The 17,588-nt window shown below is 44.5% G+C and overlaps 1 protein-coding gene and 1 long non-coding RNA gene across 3 annotated transcripts in view; one reads left to right on the top strand and one right to left on the bottom strand.

Moving 5' to 3' along the window:
• LOC109509919 (uncharacterized) overlaps window positions 1-17,588 on the top strand; it is a 96,960-nt gene that overhangs the window by 54,535 nt on the left and 24,837 nt on the right. The window lies entirely within an intron of this gene.
• pax2a (paired box 2a) overlaps window positions 7,790-17,588 on the bottom strand; it is a 36,269-nt gene continuing 26,470 nt past the window's right edge. For both annotated transcript variants that reach the window (XM_019859849.1, XM_019859850.1), the window contains exons 9-11: window positions 10,046-10,147; window positions 8,504-8,590; window positions 7,790-8,388 (exon numbers count right to left, since the gene is read on the bottom strand). In XM_019859849.1, coding sequence (XP_019715408.1) covers window positions 8,312-8,388; window positions 8,504-8,590; window positions 10,046-10,147 — 266 coding nt within the window. In that variant the 3' untranslated portion in view covers window positions 7,790-8,311. The remainder of the gene's footprint in view (window positions 8,389-8,503; window positions 8,591-10,045; window positions 10,148-17,588) is intronic.

Raw genomic sequence — 17,588 nt, 5'->3', positions numbered from 1 at the left:
AGGCGTTGGGGAAAGTGTGTGCGCGTGTGTGTGTGCGTGCGTGTGGGTGGGGGTGGGGGAGCGGGGGTAATGCGGTAAGGGGAACTAGTATGGGGTGGTGGGGCTTGATGATTGTGGCCTCATCCCCTCTTCAGCCTGTGCAGGCCTGGATGCTCTTGTTGCAGTTTTACCCAAAACAGTCCAACAAAAATCTACCTTCCCCTCCCCCCCCTTTTTTTTTTCCATTTCTGAAAAGTTCTTCATACAGGCAAACATGTATTCATTTTGCAAGCAGATGAAAGTAAGTAAACTGCGCCCCCCCCCCACCCGGTAAAAAGTGTTCCAAAAGTGTGGACGAAAAAACGAAAATACAAATAAAATCATACAATGGCCAGCATGGCTCCTATCTGATAAATTTGAGTCTTTTGTGATTCTCTTCCACGCTTCCTCTTCAACCTCGCATCCCCTCTACGGAGCTTATTGCTCACATGAAACCCAATCTCTCACCCAGCAGCACTTTTGTAGCCCGATATAATCAGGTAGCGAGGCATATTTAGTACTTAATTACACAATGTGTTGCACAATGGCCATTCAAAACGATAATTTAGCTCCTGAAGGGAAATTGCGCCGCACCGCTGACTGATCCAATAGGAATGGGAGCCGGTATAATCGCACATAGTTGGCAGACGAGGGGCCGGATTGGGAAACAAACCAACTGCATGTCTGCCCACCGTGCAACCCCGCCGACTCCTCATCATTCTAATTGCGATATATGCTGCTGTAGTGGGGGCGCACACACACACACACACACACACACACACACACACACACACACACACAGAGCACAGAATGTCCTTTGAGCTTGAACATGGCCGGGGAAAAAAAATTCAAAAAAAAAATCTCTTCAGGCTGTGTTGAATCAATCAATGCTCACTCATTACAAACATCACAAAGTCATGTTCTTGTCGCCTGCATGGTCTCGCCCGCCGACAGTGAAAATAACCCCATAATAATCATCCTGTCAGGAACGGGATCATCAGCCTGGACTGGAGCTCCGGAACTGTACTGCATGGAAATCTTATTTTGGCATGATGATTTATATTTATGTCAACAGAAATCTTTTATGGTTCCATCCATGTTTCAAACCGCTTCTCCTGAACTGCCACTCACAGGGGACATAGAGAGACGAACAACCATTCACACCGACGACCACACCTCACTTACTGAGAACCGAAATCAGTATATGTTGCGCAGATTAGCTTTGAGTCATTCACAAAACATGGAACGATTGGTTACAAATGTCGATTTTAAGATGCTCTATTTTCATTTTACGGCAGCTCAATTGTTAAAATTGTGGTCAAAGATGATGAAAATATGTGGTTAGTAGACGATGTCCTCCTAACTTAGCAAAACTAGTGCGTGTTTTTAGCTAGCGCGTCGCGGTAGCTAGCTTCCTGAAAATAACCTGGAGCTCCTCTCCCCTCACGTCACTTCACAAATGATTTATATAAATTGACATAGCAACCAACAAAAGTCGAAATACACGATAATGTGACCCTAACTTGCGATCGAACAATCTTTATGTTCGCTGCATTTTTAACAATGACTGGAGGTTTTAAATCTCTGGATTTGAATTGTAGCCTTTCCATTCGCTTCAAATGGGAACAGTCATTTCGGATACAAATGTTACAAAAGTCATATCTCCACGACACAAAAAAAAAAAAAAAAAAATTATATATTTTTCAAAACCGAAGAAATTGTATTGGATTGGATAAACTTTATTGTCAAATTTACTGTATGCGTGACATACAGAATACGGAACAACACATTCATCAAAAGACATTTAAAAAGAGTACAAAAAAATGTTTACGTTTACGTATCACATCCTTTCCACCATTTTAACTTTTCCCTTTGCTAATTAAACAATTAAAATGTAATCCATTCTATATTCTTACAATAGAACCTCTCAAAACTTTGGAATTCTTGTCTTTTCAAAAGCTGATTTTTTTTTCTTCTTCGATGCAGCTCTTGTATTGGCTCTCGTTAAAAAGTATTCGCTTGACGGAAACAAGCAAATCTGCTTTCGTTTCAACAAGCGACACACACTGACTCACACACTTCATTGTACTGCAACACTCCTCTGTCGCCTCTTCCCCGACCAATCCATTTGGGGATTAACAGAGCTAACGAAGGCATCTTTTGCAACAATACCGCCGCCACTAATTAAAGCCGCTTCTAATGAGGGCTCATTGATTGACACAGCGGAGTTAGCCTCTCCCCCTCGCCGGCGTCAACTATGACAGCCACATGATGAGGCCAACGACAGGCTCCCATGCAGACGGATGACGGGACGTCACCACGCACCCGCCACGGCCACTGCCGCTGGTCCCTAAAAAAAAAAAAAAAAAAAAAGACAACCTCAATGCTTGCCCTGGATATTTACTTCCATTGCGCTGATTCCACAAAAATTCTTACCCACTCGTCGTGATAGTTTTGGTTTAATCATTGCATTAATTGGCATTCCTGTGTTGTATAGTCATTGAGGCTGCTGGGAAGCGCGAGGAAACAATGACTCGCAATGAATGGAAAATGCTGTTAAACAATGCTTTCCGCCCCGCAAAAACGCCAGCGAAAATTGTATTGTTGACTTGAAAAAAAAAATATCCATATGAACAATTAAAAAACAATATGTAAAATCAAATCCAATGAAGGAAACAGTTTGTGCAGCATAAATTCATGCTTTGATTCCTATTGGCATTGCGTGTTTCTTTCTGCTCTGCGCACCTTGGCCACCAGGGGGCAGTATGATACACATTCATCATAAACGAAGAAGAGCTTCACACATAAGTAACTCAGGAAGGTATATTAATAGCCGTTTTAGGTCGTGCGAGTTTCAGCGGATCCTTAGTCTTGAAAAGGCGATTCTAAAAACAAGGCCTTAATCGGCATGAAAACTTCGATGCACCCTGTAACCTGATAACGTAAGCTGTCCGCTGTAGTAACCGCTGCCCCCGAGAGGGTTAAATCTGTCTTAAATCATTAGTTTAAAAATATATGACCTCATGATTCGTACGATTTTATGATTGCATAGAAGTTGCAAATTTCACAATAAATTATTATTGTTTAAAAAAAAAAAAGTCTCGCGAATGACCCGTGTGGTAACATTGCGCAATCTCGATGGTGGAACCTGGAAACCAACAATGTGGTTTTTGTCAGGAAAATTCATCATTCCTCATTAAAATGTACTGTCTTTGAATTATAACACCCCCCACGCCCCCCCCCCCACACACATACATACACACACACACACTTTGCAGACTGAGAAAAAACATTGAACTCTAAAAGCTTATCTCGACCGACTGTCCAAGCGTATCTCATGAATCATCCACTGTTTGCGTATTACATTCATGTCGGTCCAGCGGATTTTACAATACAAGGCATTTCCATACTGTCCATCTGAGATCCCTTTTGGACGGTCTCGTTCCGGCGTCTGTATGACCAGTGAGGACAGACGTGAATCACGGCAAAGAGAGGCCTAGCTGTCGGATCTCCGGGAGCCAAGTTGACAATGAGGGTGAAGCGTTTGAGTAAATCTTATGCGAGTCCCACCGGCCCCTCTGGCAAGGGCCTCCGTGATCGGGTTTGAGAAGCCCCGAGGATGACAGGTGCTTTCCGTAATGCCTAACTGATGAGAGCCAATCAGTGCGCCCCGATTTCTGCCGGCTGTGCCGTTGTTGTCATCTGGCCCGCCAAAGTAAAGATGAGCTTGACTGACAGATGCATCCGGGGTTCACAGTTTATTGGTTTCTACCAGAGAGCCAGATATGCCAATTTAGACAGGGTAGTGACAAAAAGTTCCCGTCTAAATGGAATAATTTTACCGCTGGGAATTCTCAGCTGGGAGGAGAAGGGAGCGTGAGTGTGCGTTTGTGTGTTTCTCTTTGTGGGCGTAGCTGTCTTTTAACAAGGCCTGAATGACAAACGCGGTTCGAGGCTGACAGAAACTGCAACTTTTGATGCTTCGCGGGGGATCCATGAAATAAACAATAGGCAGAGGAAGTGGAGGAATTGAAATAAAAATTGAGCCCCCTTCAACACAATGAAATCAACGCATGAATGTGTTATCGTCACTGTCCGATGCAAAAAAAAAAAAAAAAAAAAGTGCCCGTTGACTTGGATGTACTTACAGACAAGATTTTATTCTGTATTTTATTCATTGATTTATTTTTTTAAATTTACGTTCTGGGTGAGCTTTGAATATGCCACCACTCGAGTCAAGAGAGAGAAAAAAAAATGACCGCGCCTGTTTGCTGAGGCGTTTCCAGTCAAACGTGCAAATGAAAACACATGCTAACAGATGCTAACACTGAACTAATCATGCAGCCAACCTGAGATGGGGTCAGAGCTTCTGATGTCACACACTAGGCCACGCCCCTTAAATGCACACATCAACACATAAATACTCCTGTGTGTGTGTGTGTGTGTGTGTGTGTGTGTGTGTGTGTGTGTGTGTCTGTGTGTGCGTGTGCGCGTGCGTTCCACATTATAAAACCATTTTTATTTCTTTGAATTCTCTTTGATGCTGTTTCTATATTCGGGCTGCAACTGATCATTATTTGAATATTTTTAGTTTAAAAATCAAATAAGATGCTGTAAAACTTTTTAAATTATTATTATTTTTTTTTATATTGCCTCTGAATAAAGTATTTATTTATTTAATTTTATCCGACCATTTTACTGGCACCCTTGGTGGGAAGAAACAAAATACGTCATTTATTTTTGTTGTTGTACTTTTTGCGAGTATTTACTATATTTTTCTGATGACTTCGTAGTTTTACTCCATGCGTCCATCTATTCGGATTTCTGTACCTTCTACCCCTTACTTTGTCGAAATAGGCTTGTTACTTTTTTTTTTCCCCAACCTTTGCCAATAACGTGAGCTTTGAAAAAAAAAAAATTTAATAGAGAGAGAGCTAAAGTCAACCAAATTTGACAACTCCGTGGCCTTGAAAAAAAACAATAACGGCTATGATAACCCTTCATTAAAAGAACAACGTGCTTTTGCGAAATAACAACGGGTCAACCAAACACAATCTTCTGCCGCTCTTGAAATAAGCTCTAATGGCTGGCAATGTTTGGAACCGATGTTTTCAAATATTTTCCACTTCTGTCGCCTTTTCTAACTCCACGCGAGAGTCATTTCCTCACATCTGGAAAAAAAAAACAAAAAAAATCAAAAAACGCCGATACAGCTGCAGCAGCGGCCTCACCCGGAATCCCTGCAATCGGAATCCTTGGTCCTCTTGAGGCTTATCGCAAGGAGACGCAGGAGTCGGCGAGTGACATATAAAAGAATTTATTTCTCATGTGCACAAAAGGAATTGGAACAGAAGTGAAACAGAGCAATGATTGAGGCCACAGGGCTTTCCATATAGATTTTCTCCTCAGAAATCCTTTTTTTTTAAATTTTTTTTTTTTTTAATGTCCGTGACACATCTCCTGTATCATCTTTACAACAGAGCCATTCCCTCAGAGGTGCTCCACTTAGCACCGCTAAGATTCCCGTCTAAATGATGGCGGTGTGCACTCTGCCCTCACTTCTTTTCAGACATATCCAGCCGCACGGAGATAGAAATAAGCCGGCGCGGCTCCCTATCGGAGCACTCGGTTTCTCTGACATCATCGTGGTACCAGAGGATGTACAGTCAATGGGTTTACTCGTAGGAAGGAATGAGATGAATTGTGTCTATACATTGAGAGCTGACCATAAATTGGATGAACCCAATGATCACAACATCTATAAGTGGCCAACGGGACAGCAGTAGTGTAGATTTTTTAAATTGTTTTTTATTTTATTAATTTTTTTTTTTTTGCCACCGACTAATCCCCGATGAAAGAAACGGACTCGGGCGTCGCTCTCCATTTCCGCCTTAGAAGCGTTAGTCCGAGGCCCGACAACAGAAGATGATACGGAAAGCCATTGAACTTGTTGCATAGTGACATAAAACATCGTCATGGCGTTATCAGGGACAGCAAATGACAAAGGACAGTCTACGTTTTTGCGATGTTAGCCTGCTACAAACGGCACATAGCCCCGGGGGTTTTACACAGCGGTTGCGCCTTCCTCTACAGCACAACGTGACAATTAAGACACACATGTAAAATGCATCGGTCTGCTTATCTACAAGGGGAGCCGGTTCGGTCGTGTGATGCCGCGACGCGTGACTGTTATATACAAAGAGGAATTGTCTTCACAATATTCACAAATCATTCTACAAAGCAGCGGGGGACAGAAGAGTCGCCGGATTTCGCCTCGCTCGTCGCGTTGTTAGCGGCATTACGTTTATTGAAGATAATACTGCTTCATTTATGCACACATACACTGTAAATAAAATATTAAATATCAAACTAAGTCTTTGGCAAATGTAGTGAAAAGTACATTCACAAAATAGTTAAAATAAAAAAAAGAAGGAACCGGTATTTTCTTTCAGTCCACAGCGAGAGTGAAACGTGAGGCAAAATGACAGTGGTGTGAATGTCTTGAACGTACTCCAGTGGCATGGCGTTGAACAAATAAGATTATAAGGCATATGTTGAAGCTAATTTACAGTTGGTATGCTCAACTGTAGGCATCTAGCGGTATGACTAAATAGCTGAATAGGATGTTTTTTTTCTTACGTAGCCAAGGAGCTATGGCTTAAAAAGTCCGCTGACTGACTTCTACTGATGTCTACGCACACCACGTCGGTCTTGTTAAGGAAAAAAAAAAATCATTTCTGAATGAGAGAATTTGGAAAATAAACCAACTAAGTTATTGTGCAAAAAAGGAGCAAGTGATGTCCATGAGCATAACTGGAATATTTGCAAAACGTGACAACTGCGCTCAAAATCTTTGTGGGGTTTTTTTTGTTAGTTTTTTTTTTTTTTAACATGACAATTTGTGACAGGAAAAAAAATAATTTAACAAATTTAAAATTCCGAGTCGACAAGTTTATTTTTTTGGAAAACAATTTACATTTGATTGTTTGCCACATCCGTAGAAGATGCTGCCATTTTTTTGCGGGGTCAGCAAAGAGGAAATGCTTTGGATCACGTAGCAGAAGCACCAGAGTCAGGGCATTCCTACCACACGGAGCCAATGATCATTCACGTCAATCGGGGGCCTCTCGACACAATTCTTTTTACCATTAAAGTCCCTGGAAAGTAAAAATAAAAGTCTTCTAAATTTGACATATCACAAAGAAGTGTTGTCAACAACCCTGCTAAATCTGAATGATTTAAAAAAACTGCCAAGCATTTAAAAAAACAAAACAAAACAAACAAAAAATCATAATCAAATGTATCCCACCAGAACTTTCCACACCATGGTTGGTGAGAGGCGCTAGCTACCAATTAGCTCGCGAGCTAGCCGAGAGACGAGCAGTTGGCTCATTTGCAGCTTCACCTCCTCATTTGGGAATTTAAATAAGAACATCGAGCAGTTCGGTAAATTGTGGCTGCTATCTTAGCTATCTGGCAGTTAGTTACTTATTTACTATCATGGATTAGCTTCTTTGTTAGTTAGCTAGCTAACTAAGCTAGCTTCTTTGTGAGTTAGCTAGCTAACTCACAAAGAAGCTAACTCATGATAGCAATTAAGTAACTCTCAATCGTGACGAGTAAACACTAATACAAACAAATGTGTTCAGGTTCTTATATAATGTCGGAGGCAGTACTCATGCTGGACGCCAGAGCACGTCAGTGGGGGCAAAAAAAGAAAGAAAAATCAAGGAAACTGAAATAGTGACAGTGACCGCTACATCACCAAATCCAGTACTACAAGTTTTCAGTTATTGTCTCCAAATGTGTACGGTATAATTTGAGCCAAACTGCTGAATTCATTTTGCAGGGTCTTTGAGAGCAGAAAAATACTGCCGTCGGCGATGTAAAAAGAATCGTGAGGAGTGCACGAGTAAAGGAACAACAGCAACAGAGAGGCGAAAATCAAAAGCCACGTCATGTTTGTTTCCGCATGGAATCCTCACACGTCTTCAATTGATATATTTCACAATATATATGTTTATATAATCTCTTCAAAGTCAATCTGTAAATGTTCAGGGCTGTGGGACAGTGACGGCGTGATGGTTGCGGTGACTCTTATGCCCCGAAGTGTGTGACGCTGACGCATTGGCATCCACCTTGACGATCCTTCCTCTCGCCCGCGTGACCTGGTGGCTTTTCCTTTCGGATCCCCCTTCTCACAAATTCCCTTTTGACCTCAGTGTTTTCTCAGACGGGGACGATATGGAGGCCAAAGCCGTGGCCCTGCAGTTTGAGCTGGTCTCCATGGTAACTAGTGGCGGTCGTAGGCAGCGGCAGCAGTGGGAGGCGCGGAGCCACGGGATGCGGCACTATAATAATAAGGGGAACCTGAAAGTTAACAGAAGAACGAGTCGTTGGAAAACACCGTCGTATCCAGACGAAATGTATCGCTCAATATATGTTGGACGGTTTGGTACGCACTCCACGTACAAGACTCACTTACTTAGTAATGCTGGATTGCTGAACCGCCATGCTTCGTTGTAAGTAGTGTATTGTGGATGAGAGTAAGGGTTTCCAGAAAAGTCCCCTCCTATAGAACAACGCATCAGCAGAAACAAACATCACTCAAACGATAACCAAAGTAGCTGACCATGCAGAGATTCTTTCAATTCATTTCGGCCATGCTCCTTGAGAATGTTTTCATTTTGTATTTGTGTGTGTATTAGATCAGAAAACGGTTGGATGGATGGATAGCGAGATTCACACGTTCTTTATCAGTCAATCAAAGTCACTGTCCACTGTAGTATCCGCTGTCCCTGAAAGGGTTAAGACTCTCATTCTAGAGGCTACTCTGAGTTGGACACATTTCCATCGGGGCAGCACAGTTGATTTCGCAAATACGGAATCCCTGCTCAGAATTCTGTTACCGGCAAGGTCATGGTTGTGCCGTTTGCCTTTCCGACGCTCATAAATTTAATCCTTTGCAACTTGAAGGAAGGATAATTCCCTCACCGGCCAATCAGTGGACAGCAGTGGAGTGCAGCGTATCAACTGCAACTGACACTTCAGTGAAGGGCTACTAACAATTGTGCCGGTTTGTTTCAGATACTTTGTTGTCATTTTCAGCGGAAAAACAATCAAATATGTACAGAAAGCTACAAGTGCAATTGGCACCCCAGTGATAGGCTACAAAAAAAAAAAAAATTGATTCCAGTCTGAAAGGCATAAAATGCGGATCAAAGCCAACCGCTGCAACCGCTACCCCGATGGAGGGATATGAAAAAATGTGCCACTTCCTGTCAGATACTTCGCCGTGTCCTCCCCAATGGAAACTGCGCCAAACTGAACTGGTGGAAAATTTGGTTTCCTTCTTGGATTTGTTGCTCCGCCAAAACCTTGATTCTCTTTGGCTGTTCTGCTTCCCTTTTAGCTCTTTAGCTCGTCGACTTCGATGACGTGAACGCCGTCGCGAGTAAATCAAGCGAGCCGTCTTTTGAGTTGTTCCATGCCGCCTATCTGTTGTGTGCCGCATCCGTCCATGTTTGTCGTGTAACCAGAGCTCATCCCGGAGAGAGATAGTGATTTAAATATTTACAGGCCCTCCACGCCTCTGTGTTTTGACCCTTAACTGTTTGCTATGAACCTGAACTGCAGGTTAAGTAGAGGGGAAAGAGATACGCTCCGCAGCCCCGGGTGTCCGGGGAGGCGAAGAGAAGAGCGAACGCGCTGTTTATCGACAGGGCTGGCGAGAGCGTGCCGTGTGGACACGGCGAGGGTAATGAGCGCTGGGAGCTGGAGTGTAACTGAGAGGAACTGTCCTATCTCATGGCCACTGATTGTGGTGATCGCCTATTGAGTTCATCTAATGTCCTCGTCCGCGGACGCAAACCGCAATCTAACACGGCTATAACAAGCTCGCTTCAACCCCGGGCTCTGGTTTCACATTAGTGAGCGTGTTAGAATCGTTTCATGCACGTCTTTTTTTTTGGTGGGGGGAGACAAGGATGCACATTCAGTCCCTTACAATGAATGACGTGTCACCCACCTGGAACCATTCCGGCGAGTGTCGAGGTGGGGTAGCTGCCTTGCCCCGTTGGAGGGACGTGAGGCGGGTAGCCCGGTAAGGTGGTGCTCGCCATGTCTCGACCTTGAGGACACACAGAAGGAGATGTTTCGCCATGACGCTTTGGATTCATGAATTGAAGAGAGAAATGAACAAAAGTCTCGTTCTGCTTTACGTCATTGTATTCTCCCGCTACATGCTAGCAATAGAGTATCCATCCATCCATTTTCGGATCCGCTTTACTCTCACAAGGGTCGCGGGGCACAACCATCCACGCTCACACTCACACCTAGGGACAATTTAGAGTGTTCAATCAGCCTGCCATGTATGTTTTGGGAATGTGGGAGGAAACCGGAGGACCCGGAGGAAACCCACGTAGGCCCGGGGAGAACATGCAAACTCCACACAGGGAGGCCGGAGCTGGAATTGAACCCTGCACTGTGAGGTCGACGCGCTAACCACTGGCCCACCGGGCCGCCCCGCAATAGAATATATAATGCTGGATTATATTCTAACGTTGCGGACAATTTAAAAATGGTCAATTTGTAAATCGCAACTGTGGGTGGAATACGGTAAACCGTATCGTGGCTTGTCTTGCACAGATTTTAAAAACATTTTTGCGTGGCTTTAAAGAGTACGTTTGAAAATAGCTTTGCATATCCCCAGCGTAGCTCTCTTTGCGGAGGACAAGGACTGGGCCGGCCCTTGAACATTGAAAATCCGTGTATAACTGACGCACTTTATAAATGCTTTGGCCACCCCCCGCCCCCTCCAATTCTGGAAAACAACATTCATAAGCATTCTCCAGAATGGAGGGTTGCCCCTCCACCCGCCACCCCCTCCCAAAAGTAAAATGCCCCGTGATTCGCCGTATATTGAGACCATGCATTGGCCACGTCAGCGTCACTGCATCCCAGGGCCTCATCCACGTGACTTTCGAGAGCGAGCCTTTCCAAAATGATGACGTTTTCTCATCAAGGACGTTAATAAGCCAGCGTTGTAAGCGGCTTTAAAACTGACAGCAGGCCACCGAGAGCACTCTCTGATCTCTCCTCCACATTCAGCCCTCTAATTAAATGTGACAGCACCAGGTCTGGCTTGATGAAGGGGGCACACAGGACACGGAGCCACAGGTCCAAAACAAGGCCTAGCATCGAGCCCGATGCCTCTGCGACGGCTTCCCCCTCCCCGACCTGCTCCCCAATTTGGCCTCCTGTCGCCCCCCTCAGACGTTAGGCCCGTCACGAGGCAAGAAGGTCCAGGAGGCCCATTGTTAAGTCCAGAGACAAGCGAGAGGTCATAGCAGGAGAAAAGCAGGGTGAAACTGGGGGAGAGGGTAGTTAGTGTTAATGAGCGGGAAGCTTCTGTATAAACAAAAGTAAAAAAAAAAAAGCAGGGATTTCTTTTTTTTTTTTTTTTTTGCATGCTACTCCTTGGCAGAGACAGATAAATCTAAAATTAATGGGTTAGTTATTATAATAGAATGCAAATTGGATTGGGTTATATAGGGCCTTAAAGCTGTACCTGCTATAAATTGCTAGCTGGCATTGCGGCTGCGGCGAGGGCCACGGGCAGTGGAGCTGCGAGTGGAAGCATCTACACAGGGGCTCGACTGCTGGGACAACATGTCAGCTAGGGACGAGTTCCCAACAGGAGTTGGTGGGGGGGGCGGAACAAAGGACGCCTGATGGGGCTCGGAAGGTGGATGTGATGGGTGAGGCTCGGCTGGGTGGAAAAGACCTGGAGGGGTGCGGGGGGAGTACCATTTTCCTGATGTGACGTGGACAACGTCACACAGACGCACATGGGACACTTTATTAGGAACATCTGCATAGCTTTCTGAAACCACTGTCCCCCCCCCCCCAAAAAAATGGTTCTTAAAGTCCATGTCAAGTGAAAATAAATGTCTCGTGAAGCGTTGTTAACATCCCTGCCAAATTGGAATGAGGAAAAAACCCCAGACGGCTTCAAAATCGGGAAAGCCATTGACTCCGCTGAATGCACTGAAACCACGCCCTACTCAACTGTTAGCTGTCAATCAAATCCATGATATGGAAAACCAGTTGCCACTTTGTCTATCATCGTCAAACTTTCTACACCAAACACCACCTAAAAAAAATAAAATACTGAGCGATTCAAGTATAACACCAGAATGACCGACATTAAAATACACCGCTGAAGTCGATCTGTAAGTATACATTCAAATCATACAATTGCGCTCTGCGTTTGGCTGGCGAGCAGTTCAGGGTGTCCCCCGCCTACTGCCCGATGACAGCCGGGATAGGCTCCAGCCCGCCCGTGACCCTCGTGTAGGTAAGCAGTTTAGAAAATGGATGGATGGAGAATACAATTGCAATTCATTGAAAGGTTAGCTACAAAATAACTGTACTCGCCCAGTGATTCTTTTAAGTTCGCATTTTACGCCTTCACGTAACATCAGGATTGAGCCGCAAAAATATATGGCCGGCACATCGGATTTTTGTTTGTACCCTCGCGCTTCCACCTTACAATGAGGCACTCTAAAGCGGCTTATGCAACAAGTAAACTTTTTTTTTTTTTTTTTTTGTACATACGTCGATTTAGGTGTGACATACGGTATGTTAGTCTTCGTGGTTCCTCCATTCCAGCACTAATTCTTCCAGTTAAGCAGAAACATACACCGGGGCGAAACGCTGCAACAACACACTGCACCCGAACAATCCAACTAAAAGACCAAACCCATTTCCCAAAAGGTATTTTTTACAGATTTATTTTTGGGTGGTCAAACGGCATCATCTCACGGCTGGTTTCTCCCACCAAATAAGGCGACCGTTGGCTCTCAGGCAGCTCCGAAGGCCGCGCTTTGATCTCATTTAGCTGATGAGCCTCGCCGCGTCTTTCATTCCCACCGACGATCCCTCTCCAACCTATGCAATCAATGTACGCTCTGTGTCGACTCTTTGCGCGTCTGCCGCAGAGCCTCTTCTGTTGGTTGGGGCCTGCGGGGGAGGGATGGCTCTTTCCCCGACACCATGATAGGCTCATTAGCTGCTTCCCCACATCATTGTTGTTTTACAACAAGACTGTGTGTTGCGATTCCTCATTAAGATAAGGGCTGCTCTATGGAAGGGGGTGGGGTGGGGGGGTCGGGGGGGTAATAGCGCCCCGTCAGCACTAGCAACCGAATGCCAGAGAATCGGGCAATGACTGCTTTCCCATAAAATACCACAGTGGGCTTTCCAAATCACATTCCTCCTCTTTTTGTGCAGCTGGAACAGCGCTGTGAATTCTGCACGTGGACAATTCAAGCTAACTTTTGGTTAGCGATGACTTCATGTACGTAAGGTGGACAAGTTGAAATTCGCGTGGAATCCGGTCGACTTGATGCGTAATGGATTGGATTCAAGTTGAAATAACACAAGGCAGGGTTGTTTCTACGCTGCTGAGATGTGATTGGTTGTGGGGACTCGTTCCGGAATCACGCGCTACGTTAGCCCAAATGAAGTAACCAATCCAAGTGATTTCATTGAGTACACTGAAAGAGCATTTTTTATTTTTTTTTTAAAGATAGATGCTTTCAGTGTAGATAAGAAACAACCTCCTTTTTTGTGTGCGTGTCCACGTGATTCAATCATGACGGCGTGGTTGACATGAATACGTGGCAGAAGCGGATCCGGTATATGCTAGCAAGCGAGCCAGCCCTCCGTTTAATTGGCTCTGTCACATTTGCTGCCTAAGAAAGCGCAGTCTGCTTTGAGGATTATTGCAAATAATGCACTCTCCTGCCTCCGTCTAATTATGTCGCCTCTTTAGCGCTTTCAAATTGGTCACATTTCAAAGATCTGTGCGCTTAACAGATCGCGTTAGCCATTACGGCTCTCTCGTCAGAACTGATGGGCGCATTCACCTTGAGCTTGATGATCATCACCCCACCGTTCTTGACGCCGCAGCCTCCCTGAAATATTGAAATTGCAGCTCCGTTACAGAATCGACATCCAGCTTGAATCCAAACTTTGATCAAGGTTGCCAAGCACGGCTTCTCCGCTATCTCAAACATCGCTACGTACAACTGCGGGGCTTGTGTTTTCTCAACACCCCGGCAAGCCGTTGTCAAACAACTTAGCGATACCGGCGCTCCGTTCGAGATCAGTGAACTCTGAAACTAATCAGACACGGTGTTGCTTATTGTCCCGGAGACGAGGCCGAGCCCCGGAGTAAAGGGAGCCTGTCAAATCGCGCGGCCTGATGATGGAGATGGAAGATAAACTCGGGGTCCTTTGGGACCCATCTCCCCAACAAACGTATCGCTGTGAGACCCACAGATATGCTATAGAGTTCTCTCGCATCTGTCTCGGCCGCCCAACCGTCGGCCGCGTCCGCGGACCTCGTCAACCGTAGAAATGGACTGTTAAGAACCTCCAGCAGCCCTCTTGAGTGATGCGTTCGCACATTGCCCCGCAAGAGCCTTCTCTCAAGTGAGCATTTCATCCTTAAACGGACTCCAAGGAACTTTTGGAGAACAAAACACTTTCTGGCTTTTCCACGTTTTGACGCCGGAGGACGTTTGCGTGCGTTGTACTCTAGGTACTCGGGAATGTTTTCCCTCTCGGTAGGACAAACAAATAAAATAAATCTGCTAAATAGAAGGAGCACGTGAAAAAAAGTATCCTCTATCTTTTTTGGTAGATTTGGTGCTTACATTGTCACAGTTCAGAAGATCTGTCTTCCCGGCATTCACGAAACGAAAACTGAATTGTTGAGTGTTGCTCTCCTTTCCCCACATGTGAGGGCATCGCAGTCAGTCGATATACTGTAAAAGCCTGCAAGCGATCTCGCAGGGGAACGAAGGCTCGGAATCCTGCCTCGTCGGGCAAGAGAACAAAACTTCCGATTCATCATTTCACATCAGGTTAAGCGTATTCAAAGGTCAAAGTGCTGTTGTCGGGGGTGATAGCAACATTAATCAGTCCACAGTGGTGTAAAGTTGGTCAAATCTGATCATCAGACAATAAATCAGGTCAACGGTTTTTTTTAGATTACTCTTGCTTCATTTACAAGAATATTTATGACTCAATTTGGACAGGATTTGAAATCCACAAGACTGTAATTGTCCAGTCCAGCCTCTCCCCCAAATTTCAATTTTACTTTGTTAGGGATCAGTAAACATTCGACTCTGCTTTGCTGATTTACAACCACAAATCAAATGTTGATTTGCGCAACCCAAGAAGTGGGCAGTTCGTTTTTCGGCTGGAAGATCATGTTTGCTAAGTGTCGAATTCAAGGATTAGCCTACTGACCGATTCGGTCACTGATCAATGTGTCCTCATGAAAATATGGTCAGAAATCATGCGGAAAATTAAGCCACAACTCGTACTGAGACAAGTTTGTGTCAAGATCATGTCGCGTCCCACAACTTTGACGAAGAATCCAGTTCTTGTTAGAACACGGTTGTTGTCCGCGCATCGTTGGACGTCATATTTTCGAGGACAAAGGATGGAGATTCACTTCACTCCGCCGCCCTCGCTCGTCGCCAACAGTATCGCCGTCCGATTGCCACCGGTACGAATCTTTTAAGAGTCGCGGGTGATCGGCCTAGCTGGAGCTAGCGACGTTAGGCTAACAGCTGGTTTCAACCGCAGTGTGATCGCTGTCAGGCAAACCTCCAAACTGGAAAATAAAGGCAAATTCGGCTTTTGCGCAACAGCAACAAGACGCCGCAAACAACATTTTGTACCGTGAAAACGCCGCGTTTTAGTATTTTCCGTCCATTTCACAAAATTCTTTGAATGGATTGCTCCGCTTAATACACAGAGTGCCGTATAATATGCGGGGTGAGACGCCGCTTCCCAAGCAAACCGCAGCTTCCGCTTCGAGTATTCAGGTCAACGGAGGACATGATTGCGACCGCAACCTTGGAAGACAAACCTCAACTATTCATGAATCCTTCATCTTTAATAGATTATGCAAATTCCAGCACATAAAAATCAACACGATCAATAACAGTGTGGATTTTAATTAGGAGCAGAAAACATATCAAGAATGAATATAATCTCATGACTGCCGCTCCAGTACGGGAGAATAATTTATTGATAATTGGATGCCAGCCTAAGTGAGCGAGGTAATTTAGTTTTTTTTTTTTTTTCCCCTCCCTCCAGCCTTGGCATACATTCCTATGTGCTAATATCACACGCTAACTACGTGCAGCCAGTCAATCTTTGCATAAAAACAATGAAGTCATAAAAAGCGATTTTGAAATGAACGTCGCCGTCTAATGTTTTCAACGACCGCATCAAGGTTTGTTCACTTGGAAACGGAGTTCTATCATCAAGCCTTTGCGCTGGATGGCCCCCGGGGGGCCCCCCAGGTGGCTTGGAGGCCACCTGTTCGGCGTGTGCTCCCCAGAGCGAGACCGCTTTCATAAGGGGAGGGGTGCGGCAGAAAAGACGAAAGAGTGGGGGGTGTGGGGGGGTTCCGGGGGGAGCGCACCTTTCTTCTCTTGAGGCCCAACTTTTCTCGACAAATCCACCTCCCACATACTCAGGAGGAAAAAAGTGGGTCTTTCTTTTCTCGGTTATGGTCTGGGTGGGGGGCTGCAGGGATTATTTGAGAAGGGCCAATGCAGTTTTCAATCACGCTGTCCTCGTCGTTACTTCTCTTACATACACACGTCCACTGCACAATTATGGGACGTTTAATGAAAAAAAAGGGCAAGCAGATTATTCCCAGAAAAACGAAGATCTCATGGGAAGGGACCTCAACTGAAACAATATTTGAATCAACCAGCAGCCATCAAAATCTCCAGGAAGCCACAGTGTAATCTAGACTGCGCTCTTGTGATACGGCGATGACAAGCTATTTATTGCGCCGCACCTGCCATGACCTGCAGACGTGCCATAGATCAGGTTTGTCCAAAACATTTGCGGCCCGCTATCCATTTTTTTTAGCAGCCCATGTACAATGCTGACACCCACACTTAATGTTGATGATAAATCAAAGTAATTTTACAGGTGTATTTGTTAAAAAAGAAAAAAAAACAAACAAACCACCAAACAACTTTGCCTTTAAGTCTGCTTGCTTCATGCTAACTTGTAACGGAAAAACGTCATCGACAGGCTAGGAATGGATATTTGAATACGAATGGTGCATCAACACATGAGGACAGACGATATGATATGCATATATTCTTTATCCTCTGCAAAAATGATGAACATTATTGAGTTGATAAAAAGATTATTCATTTGTCTGCGTTACTTTATTTATACTGCTGGCTGGAGGGAGTGGCAACGAATTCATCCTGATGTACATATTTTAAAAATGATATTCTATTTATGTTTTAATAGTGTACAATATTATAGAGTGATTTATTTTGCTTAATACAAAAGGATTGATGACATTTTCATTTCTTTTAATGCGGGACAATACAATTGTTTTACATTCTGGTTACAGAAAAAAAAAAAGTGCAGTATTTCAAAGCACCACCGTAACTAAAATATCTCAAAAATACATAATTGCTCAATGGATTGGTTTCCATTTCTATTTCTTCTCT

This window comes from Hippocampus comes, unplaced genomic scaffold (genome assembly GCF_001891065.2).
Source record: "Hippocampus comes isolate QL1 unplaced genomic scaffold, H_comes_QL1_v1.1 scaffold64, whole genome shotgun sequence".
Taxonomy (NCBI): Eukaryota; Metazoa; Chordata; class Actinopteri; order Syngnathiformes; family Syngnathidae; genus Hippocampus; species Hippocampus comes.
This window is presented reverse-complemented; position numbering and strand designations above follow the sequence as displayed.